This window comes from Gekko japonicus, unplaced genomic scaffold (genome assembly GCF_001447785.1).
Source record: "Gekko japonicus isolate JY-2015 unplaced genomic scaffold, Gekko_japonicus_V1.1 scaffold1920, whole genome shotgun sequence".
Taxonomy (NCBI): domain Eukaryota; kingdom Metazoa; phylum Chordata; class Lepidosauria; order Squamata; family Gekkonidae; genus Gekko; species Gekko japonicus.
Window position 1 is genome coordinate 6,976 of NW_015173193.1, and position 20,385 is coordinate 27,360.

At 43.5% G+C, this 20,385-nt stretch overlaps 1 protein-coding gene across 1 annotated transcript in view; it reads left to right on the forward strand.

Moving 5' to 3' along the window:
- Positions 1 to 20,385, forward strand: part of RALGAPA1 (Ral GTPase activating protein, alpha subunit 1 (catalytic)) — a gene marked incomplete at its 5' end in the record, with an annotated part of 108,347 nt that overhangs the window by 4,846 nt on the left and 83,116 nt on the right. The window contains 4 exons of the mRNA XM_015422619.1: positions 1,386 to 1,514; positions 2,288 to 2,413; positions 4,296 to 4,354; positions 4,861 to 4,969. Of these exons, the coding sequence (XP_015278105.1) occupies positions 1,386 to 1,514; positions 2,288 to 2,413; positions 4,296 to 4,354; positions 4,861 to 4,969 (423 nt within the window). The remainder of the gene's footprint in view (positions 1 to 1,385; positions 1,515 to 2,287; positions 2,414 to 4,295; positions 4,355 to 4,860; positions 4,970 to 20,385) is intronic.

Below are 20,385 nucleotides of genomic sequence, written 5' to 3' on the forward strand. Positions count from 1 at the left end.
AAAGCAGCTGTCATCATTCTCCTCTCCCCCTATGAGGTATGTTAAGGTTGAAAGTGTGTGAATGGTCCATAATCCCCCAGGCAGCTCTTAAAACATGATCCTGGGACCTACACACCCAGACATTCCAGCTGCCTTGCGGGGGGGGGGAGTATGAGGTGTGGAATGGAGTGAAGTCCAATCAGCTTCCATATGCAAAAGACCTTGAAGGTTCCATATGCAACTGACATTCCAACTGCCTTGCGGGGAGGGGGGTGAGTTTGAGGTGTGGAATGCAGTGAAGTCCAATCAGCTTCCATATGCAAAAGACCTTGAAACGCTGGGCGGGACTGCACAAAGCAGCCAGCCAACCCAGCCAGCGTCTTCTGAGTGGCAGTTCTTCTGGCCTAACACTAAAGGCGGGCATTTTAGAATGTTCATATAGAATGTTCTTACTCAATTATATATAAGGAGAGATACTGAAAATGTAATATGATGTAGAATAAGTGTTTAAATACAAATTTATCCATCCTTCCTCTCATACCACCTTCTCCAGGTACATTCTCTTTAGTCTCTTGGATCCATGTTCCTCTGAAGTTAAATAATGGGAAACTATGCATATGCGATTCATAGGTTACAGGCTAGGGTCAGGGAGAAGGGGAGGGGACAGTGTGTATTACACAGGAGTGATTTTTTCCCTTTCCTCTACCAGATCATTTGTCTGAAAACCTGTTGAAACTTCAAATGATGAGGGTATAAAGTTAAATTCATCTTCACATTTGCTAGGCTGGATTATAACCCCAAAAGCAGAATTCTTACTACTGTGGTTCAGTGGTAGAGCATCTTGCTTGGCATGCAGAAGATCCCAGGTTCAATCCCTGGTATCTCCAGTTAAAAGATTTGGCAATAGGTGATGTGAAAGATCTCTTGGAGAGCCACTGCTAATCTGAGTAGACAGTACTGACTTTGATGGACTAACAGTCTGATTCAGTATAATGCAGTGTCATGTGTACTTCCTATCCCTTGAAGAGAACCCAATAGAGACAACCCCAAGATCTGTAACAGTCCTCTTGAATACTGGTTTCTGGGCTCATTATTCATTCTAGTTAGGGCCGGTGACCACACCCACAGTCTATCAAAGTCAGTACTGTCTACTCATGGGGGATCAAAACATTACTCTGAAAATCCATTATTATTCTTATTAGTATTACTATTTTCCTGTTTGGGTTAAGCAAAGGCAATTCTGTGCCAGTTTCAAATTCAGTTGGAGTCACCAGGTTTGACACTCTCAGAACAGGCTTTTAAGTACTTATTTTGTCATTTTTGGGTTTTTTCTTTAACAAAGTATGTCTTATGGACACTGTAAGAAACTTGTCTAATAAGTAGTCGTATGCTCCTTTTCTTTCAAGGATATTGTAAATACAATCATCAAGCACTGTTCTCCTCAGTTTTTTTCCCTTGGTTTGCCTGGTGCTACCACACTGATCATGGACTTCATTATAGCAGCTGGTAGAGTGGCAGCATCCTCTTTTCTTAATGTAAGTGATCATTCGGTTTCAGCTGTTACTGTTGATTTGCATACTTGCTTGTGCTTGTACATACTTAAGATATATGTTAATAGCATGCTGTGTACAAGGTTTACTTGTTCAACTCCTTCTTAGTAAGTGTCATGTCATCTGTGTTCTCTAACCAAACACACATGACACCCTGAATGAATATATTATAAAGTTGTACATTTGATGTGTGCACACATTTTACATTCTCACTAGTTAGGTTTTTGATTAGGGTTGCCAAGTTGTGGCGTGGGATCGTAGGTCTTCACAGAATCCTTGCCGCGGGGACAGTGAGACGCGTTGCACCCACCGTCACCAGAATCTGACGCTACACGTCACTCTGGCAACAGGGCTCCACACAGCCCCATTGCCAGAGCGACACATAGTGTCATGTCCTGGTGACGGCGGTGCAACGTGTCTCGCCGTCCCCATGGCAAGGATTCTGCAAAGACATGCAGATCCCACGCCGCGATTTGGTGAGATTTGACAGGCCTATTTTTGATACATGGTGTTAAAGTTCATTTCTTTACGGATTCTCTATATATTCATTTATTTGGTAGCCTCAGTGATACAGTCCAATCTAAGCAAAAGATATAGGTTCCTGCCCCAATCTAAATGTCAGCAGTTTGGGGGAGATGGAAGAGTAGAAAGCGAAGCCAGAATAACATGAGATGCTTACAAAAATGCATTTATGTATATTTAAGCTTCATTTCATTTGGGGCTGAAGATTAAATGTTTATATCTTATTTTTCACTTAGGCACCACGAGTAGAAGCACAAGTTCTCTTAGGCTCTCTAGTTTGCTTTCCCAACTTATATTGTGAACTCCCAGCTCTACACCCAAACACTCCTGACATTGTTATGTCTCAGTTCACAGATGTTAAGGTATGTTTTGAATTGTTTTAAGCAGATGGTAAAGTAGTTATCTCCCCTTATATATAATTCTGTTTTGGTCATGGACTCTCCTGAACATTCCACACGCTCCCAATCAGTTCGCTCCCTGATCTGTCACTCAGAAGCTGTCCCTATCCACTGGCTGCGTTGCCTGAGTCTCGCCTCCAATATTCTAAACAGTTTGCTGTTCCTCTCCCCCCAATAGCCAGTCGGAACAGAGAGGTCATTTGCATATGTGGCCCGATGGGCCTTTGCCTCTAACATTCTAAACAGTTTGTTGTTGCGAGTCATTGAATTTGTCCTGAGGTAAAATACATATCCCAGTTTTCCCTTAAACGATCACTGGAGTTGCTAAAATACATATCCCAATCTTCCCTTAAATGGTCACTGGAGTTGCCAGTCTCCCTGTGGGGCCTGGAAATCTCCCAGAAATCACCGGGTTCCCTAGCCACAGGACATCATTGCCACTACAGAAAATTTCCCAGCTATTACAATGGCTGCTTTGGGCAGTGGACTCTATGGCATTATATCCTGCTAAGGTCCCTCCACACCCCAAGCCCTGCCCTCCCCAGGCTCTGCCCCTCAAATCTACAGGTCTGGCCCTCCCCTTAGTATTGCCAGTCTCCAGGCAGCACCTGGAGATCTCCAACATCAGTTCTCCTGGAGAGAATGGCTGCTTTGGGCAATGGACAATATGGAATTGTACCCTGCTGAGGCCCCCCCCCCAAGCCCTGCCCTTTCCAGGCTCTACCCCTCAAGTCTACAGGTCTGGCCCTCCCCTTAGTATTGCCAGCCTGCAGGCAGCACCTGGAGATCTCCAAGATCAGTTCTCCTGGAGAAAATGGCTGCTTTGGGCAATGGACTCTATGGAATTATACCCTGTTGAGGTCCCCCCGCAGCCCAGACCCTGCCCTCCCCAGGCTCTACCCCTCAAATCTACAGGTATTTCCCAACCCAGAGTTGGCAACCCTGTAACTGGCTATAGAACCGCTTTCCAGACCCTCGGAACCCAGAAGACATGGCATGGGGGGGGGGCTTTTCTACCTTAGCTGCCACTGCATAACCCCATATCAATGTAAGTCGGGTGGAGGGAACCATACCTGTTACCCTGAGGCTGTCGTCCCATACTACCCACTTGGGGCAGCAAAATGACTTGAGACAGCCCTGCCCTATATCTAAGCAGAAGGAAATAAACATGGCTTGTCTCCCTCTATTTTCCCCTTCCCTCTGCTGCCCCACCAGCCACAGCCGGGACACTCACCTGGAGCTTCCTTCTAGAGCTCGTTGTATTTCTTCCCATAACGAGCTTTACTCCTAGTGTGTGTATGTGTGTGTGTGTGTATATATGTATATATGTATGTGTGTATATATACCGTGTTTTCCCGAAAATAAGACACTGTCTTATATTTATTTTTTCTCAAGAAGACACACTAGGGCTTATACCACAAATGCATAGAAATCCTGCTAGGGCTTATTTTTGGGGTAGGTCTTATTTTCGGGGAAACAGGGTATATATGTATGTATATATATGTCTGAGCATATCTTCCATCTGAGTATAAGTTCAATCATTTCATTTCTGAATAGGAAAGAATATTAAGTTTAATGTACTGGCCATCCAGTAATTCATGTATCCAATTTGATGTGGTAGGTACCTATTTGGGGGGGGGAGGAGTTATGTTTGTATGTTTTTGTGGAAGGAGGAAGCAACAATTCAGGCCTCTCTCTCTCTGAGGAGAGGTGATGGCTGTGCGGGTGAGGCAGTGATACAGGGCCAAGAGATGGGTGGGCCAAGATATTCAGCAAATATATGTGACTAAATCATTTGATGTCCTTTCACCCACTCTTGACTGTTTTCTAAACATTCTTATTTTAGGAACTCATCATCAAAACAGTATTAAATTCTGCAAGAGAGGAGCCATCTGGGCCTGCAAGGTACAGATAAGGAAAGATCATTGGCAAATGTGTTCAGTTAGTCTTTAAAATGTTTACATTTTAATGTAAAGAAACCCTTAGTATTCTGCTGACAATATCACTTTTAATGTAGTAGGTATAGAATAATTAATTAATTAATTAATCATCATGCAGCATTGTGTGTAGTATAGCCAGGAGATCCTACAATTGCCTGGCATCTGGAAGTTCTAGCTCTTTGACGTTATGCACCACTAGGTGGTGAGCTAGACTTGTTTTTTAGCTAAGAGATAATTCAGAGGTTGTTTTCCATTGCCTGCCTCTGCATCGCAACCCTGGTATTCCTTGGAAGTCACCCTTCCAATACCTAGCCACGGCCAATCCTGCTTAGCTTCTGAGATCTGACGAGCTAGAGCTGGCCTGGGTTATCCAGGTCAGGGCAGGTATAGAATATATTTAATGAAATACGACACTAAATCGTACCTAGGTTGAAGTCAGTCTCTGACCTGCTATTCATTGTTATTTTGCAGATGTGTTGCTTTATGTAGCCTTGGCATATGGATCTGCGAAGAACTGGTACATGAGTCCCATCATCCTCAAATCAAGGAAGCTCTGAATGTGATCTGTGCCTCATTAAAAGTAAGCCCATTATCAACAGGGCTTGGAGGGCAAACGATTGTGCATAGTGTTCCACATGTGTTTTAGGGCTTTTCTGAACCAGTACACGCAAACATCCCACCCATAAGCTGTTCTTGAGGGGGGGGGGGAGTGTCCTCCTGGGTGGTGACTGATACATTGATGAAAACCTGCAGATAGATGCGAGTATAAAATATACCATGTTTTCCTATGTTTTAAAAGCTATTATATTTTAGTCTATGCAGTAATATCTAGCAGTTTGCATGAATCAAAACTCATATTATCTTTATTTTTGGCTATGCTTTTTGACAGTGATCATCCCTTCTTCATTTCCCAACCTTTTAAGTAATAGTTTTGGGCAAAGTGATAGTTTAAGGGAATCATGGAGCAGTTGGAGAGAATCATGGAGCAGTATTTGCTAAGGCACAGTCTCCCTAAGGCAAAGATTAAGAAGAAGGGGTTGTCAGACGAGGCAGCAAATGACTTCAATATTTTTGTGGTTTATTCTGGTATGCACTTAGTCTTATAGCCTTTACCATTTTCACAAGGTGCATAGGGTGGATGAAGCCCTAGGGTGGAAATTAAAGGGCTCTAGACCAGAGGTGTTGAACTTATATTTCTTACAAGGGCCAGATCTGACATAAATGTACTCTGTCGGGCCAGGCCATGTGTGCCTTAAAATGTAATGCCAGGTACTGGAGATAGAAACTTTATGAAGGACACAGGCAAACCAATTAACAATATTATTTTTTGCTCAAAATACAAGCAAAAGCAATTGAATCTTAGCAGTGAAAACAATTTATTTACTGGGAAACCCACAAAAGCCCCAACAAATGTATTTAATCATATGCAAGACTAGGTTTTGTCCAAAGGATACCATGGGGGGGGGGGATCTTACATTTCCATACAAGTTAGTTACTTTTCATATACTTATAGCACTTTTAGGAGATGAGTCATCATCCTTTCAAGTAAATAGGGTAGTTTTTCAGCACACACACCCCATATGCCCAGCCTCAGCAGCCAAGCATGGCTACAATATGTCTCTGGTGCTTTCCTCTCTTTCCCTCTTGCTCTTTGTTTCTTCTCTTCCCCTGTCCTACCTCCAAGGATCTCGAGGAAGCACATTGGACTGCCCCCTCCAACGCCCCATCCTCCCCTCCAACCCTGTGAGGTGGGCCAGGTTGAGTGACCAGCCCTGGGTGACCCAGATGACAGGGGGGTCTGAACCTGGCTGTCCCAGATGTCTCCACCCAGTTATTTTTAAAAAAAATATTTTAAATTTAAATATAAACATGTAACATATTAATAAACATAACAAAGTCCAAACATCTTATAGCAGCACAAAGAAAAGTTATTTGCCATCTGGAAAACAAATACAATAACTACCTTAGAATTAATACAAACAACTATACCTCAAATATAGAGAAGCTATATCATTTTATATATTTTATATATCAACCCCAACCACTGATGCAGAAGAGGCTGAAGTGGACCGGTTCTATGAAGACCTACAACACCTCCTAGAACTAACACCAAAAAATGATGTCCTCATCATCATAGGGGACTGGAATGCTAAAGTAGGAAGTCAAAAGGTAACCGGAATAACAGACAAGTTTGGCCTTGGAAAGCAAAATGAAGCAGGGCAAAGGTTAACAGAGTTTTGTCAAGAGAACACACTGGTCATAGTGAACACCCTTTTCCAACAACATAAGAGGCGACTCTACACATGGACATCACCAGATGGGCAACACCGAAATCAGATTGACTATATAATTTGCAGTCAAAGATGGAGAAGCTCTATCCAGTCAGTAAAAACAAGACCTGGAGCTGACTGTGGTTCAGATCATGAGCTACTCATTGCAAAATTCAGACTTAAACTGAAGAAAATCGGGAAAACCATGAGGCCATTCAGGTTTGACCTAGATCACATCCCTGATGAATATACAGTAGAGGTGAAGAATATATTCAAGGGTCTGGATTTGATAGATAGAGTGCCTGAAGAACTATGGACGGAGGTTTGTGACATTGTACAGGAGGCAGCAATCACCACCATCCCAAAGAAAAAGAAATGCAAGAAAGCAAAGTGGCTTTCTGATGAGGCTTTACAAATAGCAGAGGAAAGAAGGAAAGCGAAAGGCAAAGGCGAAAAGGAAAGATTGACCCAACTGAATGCAGATTTCCAGAGAACAGCAAGGAGAGATAAGGAGGCCTTCCTGAATGAACAATGCAAAGTAATAGAGGAAAACAATAGAATGGGAAGGACTAGAGATCTCTTCAAGAAAATTGGAGAAATCAAGGGAGCGTTCCATGCAAAGCTGGCCATGATAAAGGACAAAAACGGTAGGGACCTAACAGAAGCAGAAGAGATTAGGAAAAGATGGCAAGAATACACAGAAGAACTATACAAGAAAGACCTCGATGTCCTTGACAACCACGACGGTATAATCACTGACCTCGAGCCAGACATCCTGGAATGTGAAGTTAAATGGGCCTTAGAAAGCATTACTAACAACAAAGCTAGTGGAGGTGATGGTATCCCAGCTGAGCTATTCAAAGTCTTAGAAGATGATGCTGTTAAAGTGCTGCACTCCATTTGCCAGCAAATTTGGAAAACGCAACAGTGGCCACAGGATTGGAAAAGATCAGTATACATTCCAATCCCAAAGAAGGGCAACGCCAAGGAATGTTCAAACTATCGCACAATTGCACTCATATCACACGCTAGCAAGGTCATGCTCAAGATCCTACAAGCTAGGCTTCAACAGTACGTGGATAGAGAACTACCAGAAGTACAAGCTGGGTTTCGAAGAGGTAGAGGAACTAGAGATCAAATTGCCAACATTCGCTGGATTATGGAGAAAGCAAGAGAGTACCAGAAAAATATCTACTTCTGCTTCATTGACTATGCTAAAGCTTTTGACTGTGTGGATCACAACAAACTATGGCAGGTCCTTAAAGAGATGGGAGTACCAGACCACCTCACATGTCTCTTGAGAAACCTGTATAAGGGCCAAGAAGCGACAGTTAGAACCGGATACGGAACAACTGATTGGTTCAGCATAGGAAAAGGAGTACGACAAGGATGTATACTGTCACCTTGCTTATTTAATATATATGCAGAGTACATCACGAACCTAAACAGCATGATAAAAAGTAGAGACATCACCCTGCCAACAAAAGTCCGTATGGTCAAAGCAATGGTATTCCCAGTAGTCATGTATGGCTGCGAGAGTTGGACTATAAGGAAGGCCGAGCGCCGAAGAATAGACTCTTTTGAACTATGGTGCTGGAGAAGACTCTTGAGAGTCCCTTGGACTGCAAGAAGATCAAATCAGTCAATCCTAAATGAAATCAACCCTGACTGTTCCCTGGAAGGCCAGATAATGAAACTGAAGCTCAAATACTTTGGCCACCAAATGAGAAGGGAGCACTCCCTGGAGAAGACCCTGATGCTGGGAAAGATTGAAGGTCAAAGAAGACGGGGACGGCAAAGGATGAGATGGTTAGACAGTGTCACAGATGCAACGAACATGAAATTGAGCAAACTTCAGAGGACGGCGGAAGACAGGAGGGCCTGGCGGGAGCTGGTCCATGGGGTCGCGAAGAGTCGGACTCAACTGTGCAAGTGAACAACAACATATCATTTTAAGGTCGTTCACTATTTTGAACTTCACTCTTAAAAACAAAGCCATTTTTTATCTTTAACAAAAGAGGGAACTACTACTTTTTCTGAGAGGAATTGAATTATTGGATACCAGATGGAAACAAATGATGTTTGATAATCTTTATTAGCTTGATTAGAAATACCATTTGCAATTTTTCCCATAATGAATTGCATCCATACCTTATCATACCAACCAACTAGATTTGATTGCCACTTAGACGCAATGGTTTGATTGCCACTTAGACGCAATGGTGAGTCTCACCACGGCAATCAAGATAGAGATTGTCTCTTTCTTTTGTTTCAAAGGAGGAGGATCTGACCATAATTCAAGTAACATCAGTTCAGGAATGAAAGGGAGCACCAAATTCGTGATCTCACTTATTGGAGCTACTATATCCTTCCAGAAGTTTTGGATATAGGGACACTCCCACCAACAGTGCCAAAATGAACCAGTCTGCCCACAGCCTTTCCAGCACAATGGGCAGATTGTTTTATTTATATTGTGTAATCTTTGTGGGGTATAATACCAGCGGGTCTTCATTTTAAAAAACTGAAAATTTATATTGGAAATTATTGATGTATTCGAGTGGGTTTGCCAAACCCATTGCCAGAACAATTCTGGGAGTTCTCTGCCCAAATCAGCTGTCCACTTTTTTTGAAAATTAAACTGCCCTTTATTAAGATTTCTAAGTAAAATTTGCTGTATGGAAGAGACTAAACCCTTCGAACCTCCATCAAAATTCTTGATGATGACTTCGAACTCCAATAAGTGTGTGAAGGAAGTACCTGTACGTTTAAGGTTCTGTACCCACCCCCAGTTCTCATCACTCCTGTGTTTCCCACAGAAGCAGCGGGGCTGAGGGGAAGGCTTGATGGAAAGGCTGTTTCTGAAACCTCCAGGGGGCGCTTTTTGTCCTCCCACGGCTTCTTTTTCCTCACAGGCTGAGAATGGGGAGGGAGAAGGAAGGTCACTGCCCCCCACCTGCTCCATCCACTCATGTAGTAGCTTCGCCAATCCAAGCTGAGCTGTGGTCAGAGGAGGCATGAGGGGGAAAAACACCACACCTCTTCCTTTGCCTTCACTGCCATTCCCCATCCCACTATTTTACCTCAGCTTCTTAGCTCCACCCCTGGCAATTTCCTTTCTATTTCTTGACAGCTTCAACCACACACCTCACCACGTGTGCCTGCTTGCCTGCTCACCCCCCCCCCCAGCAGCCTCCTGCCTTCCCTCCATTGCACCAGTTGCTTGCCAGCCGGGTAAGAGCCCTGGACATGCTGGTTCCAGGCTCCGGACTGTATGTTTGACACCCTTGCTCTAGACTAGTGCTGAGGCAATCTTGGTCTGATTCCTGTTGCAAGGAACAGGTCAGTGTTTGAGGCTTCCAGCTCCTCACATCTTAGAGCTTATTTTTCAAAGGATCTGAATTTAGGTCTTAACCCTCAATCCCTCTAGTGAGGCTGTGACATTCAGCAGTATGCTTACATGTACATAATGGATGGTATCAGGCCTCCAATCACATCCTGGGGAGCAAATTCAGTGGTACATATTTTTCACATGAAAATTAAATCTGGTTTCAGATGACTGAGATTTGGACTCTAGATATTTCATTGCTTGCAGGACAGTTTTACTAATGGAATCTCTGCCCAGCTACAAGGAGAGAAAATGGAAAATTTTACCTTTCTTTGGTTTGCTCAATAAACAGTGATCTAGAACCTATCATAAGCTAGAATAATTCATTTGCAGTTCTTGATGGTGAAAGTATGGTCTCATAGCCCTTTTAAAAATGACTAGGGGTAAACATTGTTCTATCTTGACTTGTCCGAAGCCAGCCTCCTTTGTTTGAAGTCTGCCTCCTATTGGGGCAGAGGCTGTACAACAGGCACAAGGATTTCTGCTCAGGAAGCTTGAATTCCCCCACACACGCACACACACAAACACACAAATACATAGCAGCCCGAAAGGACTCCTGAAATCCTGCTATTGGAGAAGGGGTGGACCTGCAGAAATAAGATTGGGGGGTATTTCAGGATGCCACCGGAGGAGAGAGGCTGGAAAACTGGAATTGTTGTATCCATGGAGACATTAGTCTTAATCCAACCAGTGACTGCTGTATCCTTCACAAAAGTACAAGGAAAACAATAGGAAACTAGATCGTGCTCTTAGGTACTGAAACTGAAGTAATATGTGTGCTTATGAAAAGGTGAGTCCAATGGAACGCAGTGTGACTAAACTATATGATCTAGCTATAAGTCTAATGTGGAATATTTAAAGGAAAGAGAAGAATGGAAGATGGGAAGCAAGGTTCTGTAGCAACCTCCTAGTCCCCTTTTAAAAAAATTATTCAACAAAAGTAATTTTAGTCTCTTTATCTACATGTTTTGAGTTTCCACTGCTTTTCTGTACTGGATATTGTAATTTGAACTGAAGCATGCTTGAAAAAAATTAATGTTTAGTGTAGAAAATTGTAGTACTTTTTATGCCATATTTCGTTTTGGTCCTTCTGGGTGAGAGAAAACAAGTGAACCATGTCCTCTCCCCTCATTTTTTTTAAGCTGAAATTTAAAAAGTTGATAGATGTGTCCAGAAGAAACAAATCTTGCGGGCTCTTATTTGGAAGCTAGAGCCCACATTATTCAAAGACCCTCTGAGTAGACAATTTTTCTTGCAGAGAGATGTGATTGAGTACAGATACCAGATACGATGTTCCTCGTCAGTCTTATTGACAAGTGCAGTACGCACACTATTGAACTGGAATGGTAGCTGACAAAAGCAAATTGCAGCCTTATAATACAGATGCAGCAACACTTTTCGAGCTCCAACCAAGCTCCTCTGTCAAAGGATAGGCAGTGTTTATTTCCTCTAGACAGTGTGAAGTCACAACTTTTGTGTCTCAGCCATATTGAAATCCTCAGCACAAAGATCCTAATCGCTTCTCTCAACCCCTGCCGTTAGGGGCTATGTTATGTGCCACTCCAAAATAGCTTGGGTTTGAAGTGACTACAAAACCTTGTCCATGCTCTTATTATATATATAAAATATTATATATATTATATATTATTATAAGAGAAAAGCTCTTATTGCTCAACCCATCTTTTAAGCAACGGGTGAAGCCAAACCATCATTGAAAGTTTTAGGCCAGATAAAGACATGCTGACAACATGGAGTGACTTCAATGAACAAACCTGGAGTTTGAATTGCAGTCTAGCATTAGGGGGGAAAAAACACAACGCAAACTTATAATAGAACAGAACACAGTATTTAGCTTTAGACTCCTTTTGAAAGGCAGTTGACAGAAAATAATTTATACCCAGGGTAGTCTGAAGAGTGATTAGACTTCTTTGCTTCTGAACCTTCCAAGTGGGTATGAAGAAAATACAAAGGCCCATCTGTACAAGAGTAAAAATTATAGTACTTACATATGCAGTCCCACCCTTCAAAGAACAATAATGCAAAGACATATATTAATAATGAATTTGCCAGACAATGAACATTCAAGGTACTAGACATATCAGGCAGGTTTTTCATGTCTTTCAAAAAGATCTTCTCATTTAGATTTATAGAAAAATAAGTGGGATGTTTGCTCCTTGAAGAGAACTCCCTAGACTAGCAGGTGACTTGACATTGAACCTGCAAATAAATTGAATGTGCCCAACTTCATGTTCCAACACCAGGAACTACTTAGAGTTTTTAAAAGATGATGAATGAGCAAAAAGCAGTTACCCATGAGGTGCTCCATGTGCCCAGTGTCTGATTTAAAACTTTAAACTGATTTAAAACTTTAAACTGCTTTAAAAGCTTTCTTTGCTGTGCAGTATTATACCACCAGAGATCTATAATCTGTGTAGGTGCCATGCTGGCATGCTAACATTGCACACAAAGCAATTTGGGCCTGAATGTGTGCATTGCCATATGGTATGCTTGCCTGCCCAGTATCGCATTTAAATCTGACCCAAGAGAAGACAAATAGCTGCCAAAAAAACCTAGCTGTAGAGCAACCCTTCCAGTAGGGGCTTCCCAAAAGTTGACATAGCTTTCACACAAGCTGATCAGTCCTAAGAAAGCCTCCCAAACATTGGCTAATCATTGCAAGTTAGACAACATTCCAAAAAACAGAAGGGAATGTTCACAGTCTGCCATGCCTAGTTGAAAGAGTTGGATTCTTCCTCCCCAAAATATTTATACAAGCGCCCTGTGTGAGATATGACTGCTTTGTATAGAAGAGAAGGAGAAATTATTGCAGTATGTATGGAGCTATATGTGAGAATATTAAACTGATTCCATTAAATGTTACAGGTTTCCACTTATGACATTATTCAGATTTTAATTTAGAACAAAGATATAAGTTATTGGCCACAATCCAGATAAAGTAAGGCACCTTTAACTCAATTTGAGTGGGAAAGATTTAAGCACACGTTTTTACTGGTTTGTGCCCACCATATTTAAAATTATTTTTGTATACTGTTTTAGAACAGAGATATGTTGCATGCAGTCCATAAAATTAAGCTCAGCAATATATTAAACTACTTGGTTCTCACAAACACCAGACATGGGTAAATCTGTGTCTGGACTGTATAGTTTCAGATTTCAGTTGGGGGCCTACATAATTGAATCCTTCTCTGTATAGCTTAGCTTAACTAGAAAGACAGTCTGATTTAGAAGACAGTTGTTACATAAGAACATAAAAAGAGCCCTGCTGGATCGACCAATAGTCCATTAAATCCAGCATTCTGACTCACATAATGGCCAACTAGTTCCTCTGGTTGGCCAACAACAGGGCATACAGGCTAAGGCCTTCCCCTGATGTTGCCTCCTGGATCTGGGATTCAGAGGATTAATGCCTCCAAATGTGGAGGTTTCCCTCAGTCACCATGGCTAGTAGCCATTGAGAGGCTTACCCTCCATTAATCTGTCTAAAGCTGTTTGTTCCTGTGACCATCACTACATCCTTTGGCAGCGAATTCCACATTTGAGTCACTCTCTGTGTAAAGTAGTATTTACTTTTGTCCGTCCTGAACCTACTGCCCATCAGCTTCATTGAATGCTCTCGAGTTCTAGTCTTTTGGGGGAAGGAGAAAAATTTCCCTTTGTCAACTCTTTCTATCCCATACATAATTTTATGAATCTCTGTCATGTCTCCCCTTAGTCGTCTCTTTTCTAAACTGAAAAGTCCCAAACTCTTCAACCTTTCCTCATAGGGAAGGTACTCCAGAGCACTAATCATCTTGGTCACCCTCCTCTGTACTTTTTCCAGCACTCAGCAGTGTTCTTTTTGAGATATGGTGAGTAGAACTTTGCACAGTATTCCAAATGAGGCCACATGATAGATCTATAAAGGGGAATACCATATTGCCCGTTTTTATTCTCAATTCCTTTCCTAAGAATCCCTAACATAAAGTTTGCCTTTTTCAGCGCTGTAAGAACATAAGAACATAAGAGATACAAATGTTGGATCAGGCCAAAGGCCCATCCAGTTCAAAACTCTGTATCACACAGTGGCCAGAAAAACCAGGTGCCATCAGGAGGTCCACCAGTGGGGCCAGGACATTAGAAGCCCTCCCACTGTTGACCCCCCCAAACACCAAGATGACAGAGCATCACTTGCCCCAGAGTCCCTATCTATAACTTGTGGTTAATAGCCACTGATGGACCTCTGCTCCATATGCTTATCTAATTCCCTTTTGAAGCCGTCCATGCTTGTAGCCGCCACCACTTCCTGTGGCAGTGAATTCCAAGTGTTAATCACTCTTTGGGTGAAGAAGGACTTCCTTTTATCAGTTCTTTGAGGTGTAGCACACATTGAGCTGTAGCACGCTGGGTTGACACTTTCATTGAGCTATTCACTGTGACCCCAAGATCTTTTTCCCTCTCAGTCTCAGCAAGTTTAGACCCCATTAGCCTGTACTTGAGGTTGAGATTTTTTGTCCCAATGTACATCACCTTACACTTACCAACACTGAATGTTATTTGCCACGTTGTTGCCCAGTCACTCCATTTGTGGAGGACCTCTTGGAGTTCTTCACATCTCAGCAAGTTTAGACCCCATTAGCCTGTACTTGAGGTTGAGATTTTTTGTCCCAATGTACATCACCTTACACTTACCAACACTGAATGTTATTTGCCACGTTGTTGCCCAGTCACTCCATTTGTGGAGGACCTCTTGGAGTTCTTCACAGTCAGCCTTAAGAACATAAGAACATAAGAGATGCCAATGTTGGATCAGGCCAAAGGCCCATCCAGTCCAACACTCTGTATCCCACAGTGGCCAGAAATACCAGTGCCATCAGGAGGTCCACCAGTGGGGCCAGGACATTAGAAGCCCTCCCACTGTTGACCCCCCCCCAAGCACCAAGATGACAGAGCATCACTTGCCCCAGAGTCCCTATCTATACCTTGTGGCTAATAGCCACTGATGGACCTCTGCTCCATATGCTTATCTAATTCCCTTTTGAAGCCGTCCATGCTTGTAGCACCCACCACTTCCTGTGGCAGTGAATTCCAAGTGTTAATCACTCTTTGGGTGAAGAAGTACTTCCTTTTATCCGTTCTAACCCGACCGCTCAGCAATTTCATGGAGTGCCCACGAGTTCTTGTATTGTGAGAAAGGGAGAAAAGTACCTCTTTCTCTACCTGCTCTTTCCCATGCATAATCTTATAAACCTCAATCATGTCACCCCTCAGTCGTCGTTTCTCCAAGCTAAAGAGCCCTAAGCGCCTTAACCGTTCCTCATAGGGAAAGTGTTCCAACCCTTTTATCATTCGAGTTGCTCTTTTCTGCACTTTTTCCAAAGCTATAATATCCTTTTTAAGGTGTGGTGACCAGAATTGCACACAGTATTCCAGATGAGGTCGCACCATTGATTTATATAGCGGCATTATGATATTGGCTGATCTGTTTACAATACCCTTCCTAATAATCCCCAGCATAGCATTGGCCTTCTTTATTGCAGTCACACACTGTCTCGACATTTTCAGTGAGTTATCTACTACAACTCCAAGATCTCTCTCTTGATCTGTCTCTGCCAGTTCAGACCCCATCAACGTGTATTTATAGTTAGGATTTTTGGCTCCAATGTGCATCACCTTGCACTTGGCCACATTGAACCCCATTTGCCATGTTGACGCCCACTCGCCCAACTTTGACAGATCCCTTTGGAGTGCCTCACAATCCTCACTGGTTTTCACCACCCTGAACAACTTCGTATCATCCGCAAATTTAGCCACTTCACTGCTTACTCCCAACTCCAAATCATTAATGAACAAGTTAAAAAGCAGTGGACCAAGTACTGATCCCTGTGGTACCCCACTGCTTACACCCCTCCACTGGGAGAACTGCCCATTTATACTCACTCTCTGTTTTCTATTAATTAGCCAGTTTTTGATCCATAAAAGGACTTGTCCTTTTATCCCATGATTTTTGAGCTTGCTTAGGAGCCTTTGATGAGGAACTTTATCAAAAGCTTTCTGGAAGTCAAGGTAAACAATATCTATTGGATCCCCCTTGTCCACATGTTTGTTCACCCCCTCAAAGAACATTAACAGGTTAGTGAGACAAGATCTTCCCTTACAGAACCCATGTTGAGTCTGCCTCAATAGGTTTTGTTCATCTATGTGCCTACTAATTCTTTCCTTAATAATGGTTTCCACCAATTTACCCGGTATCGACGTCAGACTGACAGGCCTGTAATTTCCCGGATCTCCTCTGGAACCCTTTTTAAAGATGGGAGTGACATTAGCTACCTTCCAGTCCTCAGGAATGGAGGCTGATTTTAAGGAGAGATTACATATTTTTGTCAGGAGATCCACAAGTTCACAATTGAGTTCTTTCAGAACTCTTGGATGTATGCCATCTGGGCCTGGTGATTTATCAGTTTTTAAGTTGTTTATCAGTTTTAGGACCTCCTCTCTCGTCACCTCAATCTGACTCAGGTCTTTCAACACCCCTCCCGAACTCAGCGGCTCTGGAGTGGGCAAGCACCTCTCATCTTCCACAGTGAAGACGGAGGCAAAAAATGCATTTAGCTTCTCAGCCATTTCCCTATCATCCTTCAGTACTCCTTTTACCCCTTGGTCATCCAAGGGCCCCACTGCCTCCCTGGCTGGTTTCCTGTTTCTAATGTATTTGAAGAAAGTTTTATTGTTGGTCTTTACATTTTTTGCTATATGCTCCTCATATTCCCTTTTTGCATGCCTGACCACAGACTTGCATTTTATTTGCCATAGCCTGTGTTCTGTTTTATCAGCCTCACTGTGACTAGCTTTCCACCGCTTAAAGGAATCCTTTTTACCTTTTACAGCTTCCATTACTTTGTTTGTTAACCATGTAGGCTTTTTCTTATACCTGTTTGTGCCTTTCCTAACCTGCGGAATATATTTTATTTGAGCTTCTAGAATTGTAGTTTTAAACAGTTTCCAAGCTTCCCCAATGGTTTTGACCCTTTCTACTTTTCCCTTCAGTTTCCTCCCCACATGTCCCCTCATATCAGAAAAATTACCCCTTTTAAAGTTAAAAGTGGTTGTGTGAGTCTTTTTGGCCAATTCCCTATTTGTACAAATGTTGAACTCAACAACATTATGATCACTGTTCCCAAGCGGTGCAATCACTTTTACATCTCTCACCAGGTCTTGAGTGTTACTTAGGACCAAATCAAGGATCGCCTCTCCCCTGGTAGGTTCCATGACCATCTGCTCCATAGCACAGTCATTTAGAGTGTCTAGAAACTCAATCTCTTTCTCTCGACTAGAACACATATTGACCCAATCAATGTGTGGGTAGTTAAAATCACCTATTACGACACAGTGTTTTTGTCTAGCTGCTATCTTTAATTCATTCATCATTTTATAATCCTCCTCTATCTTTTGATCCGGTGGGCGATAACAAACTCCCAGTGTTAAGTTTCCTTTTGGCCCCCCTATTTCAACCCACAGAACTTCAAGAAGCGAATCCAATTCTCTTAGCCTCTCGATCTTTCTGGACTTTATACCCTCTCTGACATACAGAGCCACCCCACCTCCAACCCTTCCCCCCCTATCCTTCCGATATAATATATAACCGGGAATCACCGTATCCCACTGATTTTCCTCATCCCACCAAGTTTCTGAAATACCCACAATGTCTATTTTTCCCTCTGACACCAAGCACTCCAACTCCCCGATTTTACCTCGGACACTTCGAGCATTTGTATAGAAACAGCTGTAATTTCCCATACTGGTTAAGCCTGCCACCTTCCTCTTGCAATCTCGAGACCTTGTCAGGCAGTCCATGTCACTAGCCATGGTCTCAGTGGACAATTTCAATCCACCTCCCTGTAGAAAAGCAACAGGTACCCCCTCATCTCTCTGAGATGAGCCAACCCGAACCAGAGACTTTTCATCTCCTGTCGGCTTTCCCCCAATATTCAGTTTAAAAACTGCTCTGCCACCTTTTTGATTTTAAGCGCCAGCAGCCTGGTTCCTTCTCGGGACAAGTGGAGACCGTCTCGCCTGTACAGCTCCCTCTTGTTCCAAAAAGAATCCCAGTGCCTAACAAACCTGAACCCTTCCCCTCTACACCATCGTCTCATCCACGCATTGAGACTCCTGATCTGTGCCTGTCTCTCCGGCCCTGCGCGTGGAACAGGTAGCACTTCTGAGAAGGCTACCTTGGAGGTCCTGGCCTTGAGTTTCCTGCCCAGCAGCCTAAATTTCTCCTCCAGGACCTCACGACTGCATTTCCCCACATCGTTGGTGCCGACATGCACCACGACCACTGGCTCCTCCCCAGCACTATCTACCAGCCTATCTAAAACACGCGTAATGTCCGCTACCTTTGCACCAGGCAGGCAAGTCACCATACGGTCAGTACGCGGGTTCGCCACCCAGCTGTCTACCTGCCTAAGGATCGAATCACCCACTACCAAGAGCCCCCCTCCCACCCTGCCCAGGGATGGTTCCTTGGTGCAAAAGGATAACCGCTCACCAGCTGGGGAAGAGGTCCCTTCTGAGGGCACATTCCCCTTATCCTCAGCACGGTGCCCTGTTTCCCCTAGACCCTCATGCTCCCTGACAGCAGCGGGGCTGCCAGATCCAGAGTGGGACGTAGCTAACAAGTCCCCGAGAGTCTTTTCTGTGCGCCTAGCTGACTGTCTCTGCTTCTCCAGGTCAGCCACCTTGGCCTCAAGGGAGCACACACGTTCCCTGAGAACCAGGAGCTCCTTGCACCGAGCACACACCCAAGACTTCTGCCCAGTGGGCAGATAGTCATACATGTGACACTCTGTGCAAAACACTGGATAGCCCCCAACCCCCTGCTGGCATTCTGGCTTCATAATTCTTTTAAAATAAGTAAATGTAATCCCCCTTTTAAATCCCTTTGTATTTATGTGTTTTTTTCTTGTCAAAGTCAAATTACTTTATGGGGAAAACAAGGAGCCTAGGGTTTTCACTTTCTGCCTCTTCTTGGGCGTCTCACAGAGCCCCTAGTCCAAGAGTCCCTGGGCTAAGAGCCACGGGCAAAGAGCCCTTTAGCTCGCCCTTCGGCTCGTGCCAGAGGCTCGTGCCTCTGGCAAGGTGCTTCCTTAAATAGAGGCCTCCCCCAGCAGAGTGCTGGCAGCAGCTATTCAAATGCACCCAGGCACTCAATCACATGCAAAACAATGCCCCTTCCTTTTCCTCTCAATTGCAGTCAATCACAGTCAAACAATGCCCTTTCCTCTCTCAAGCAGCCAGGAATCTGCAAAAACTCCAAGCGCTTCCACACACTCCCAGACCAGTTCTCCCACCAAAATCCTCAGCTGGATCCTCTCCGCTGAAAGCAAATAAAAAACCACTCACCCCTCTGTCTCCTGCTCCTGCTCCTGCTCAGAGCTCAGCTGGGTCTCCTCTGCCTCTGGCCAGGTGTTTCCTTAAATAGAGGCCTCCCCCAGCAGAGGGCTGGCAGCAGCTATTCAAATGCACCCAGGCACTCAATCACATGCAAAACAATGCCCCTTCCTTTTCCTCTCAATTGCAGTCAATCACAGTCAAACAATGCCCTTTCCTCTCTCAAGCAGCCAGGAATCTGCAAAAACTCCAAGCGCTTCCACACACTCCCAGACCAGTTCTCCCACCAAAATCCTCAGCTGGATCCTCTCCGCTGAAAGCAAATAAAAAACCACTCACCCCTCTGTCTCCTGCTCCTGCTCCTGCTCAGAGCTCAGCTGGGTCTCCTCTGCCTCTGGCCAGGTGTTTCCTTAAATAGAGGCCTCCCCCAGCAGAGGGCTGGCAGCAGCTATTCAAATGCACCCAGGCACTCAATCACATGCAAAACAATGCCCCTTCCTTTTCCTCTCAATTGCAGTCAATCACAGTCAAACAATGCCCTTTCCTCTCTCAAGCAGCCAGGAATCTGCAAAAACTCCAAGCGCTTCCACACACTCCCAGACCAGTTCTCCCACCAAAATCCTCAGCTGGATCCTCTCCGCTGAAAGCAAATAAAAAACCACTCACCCCTCTGTCCCTTGGTTTTCATCATCCTGAATAATTTTGCTAATTTGGCTGCAGTTCAAAAATTACACTTTAATTGATATTTTTTAATATTAAGGCAGTGCTCTTCCGTGATGCTCAAAGCAGTTGTTAAATATAATCAGTTCAAACAAACTTTAAAACTCTGATCAGTCATTAAAAATTAAATTAAAACCAATATTAAAAAACTTGTAATAGTTAAAACCAATCCAAGCATAATCCTACATAAATAGTAGGTGAGAAGAGGAAATCCTTGCATCAGGTGGCCAACAA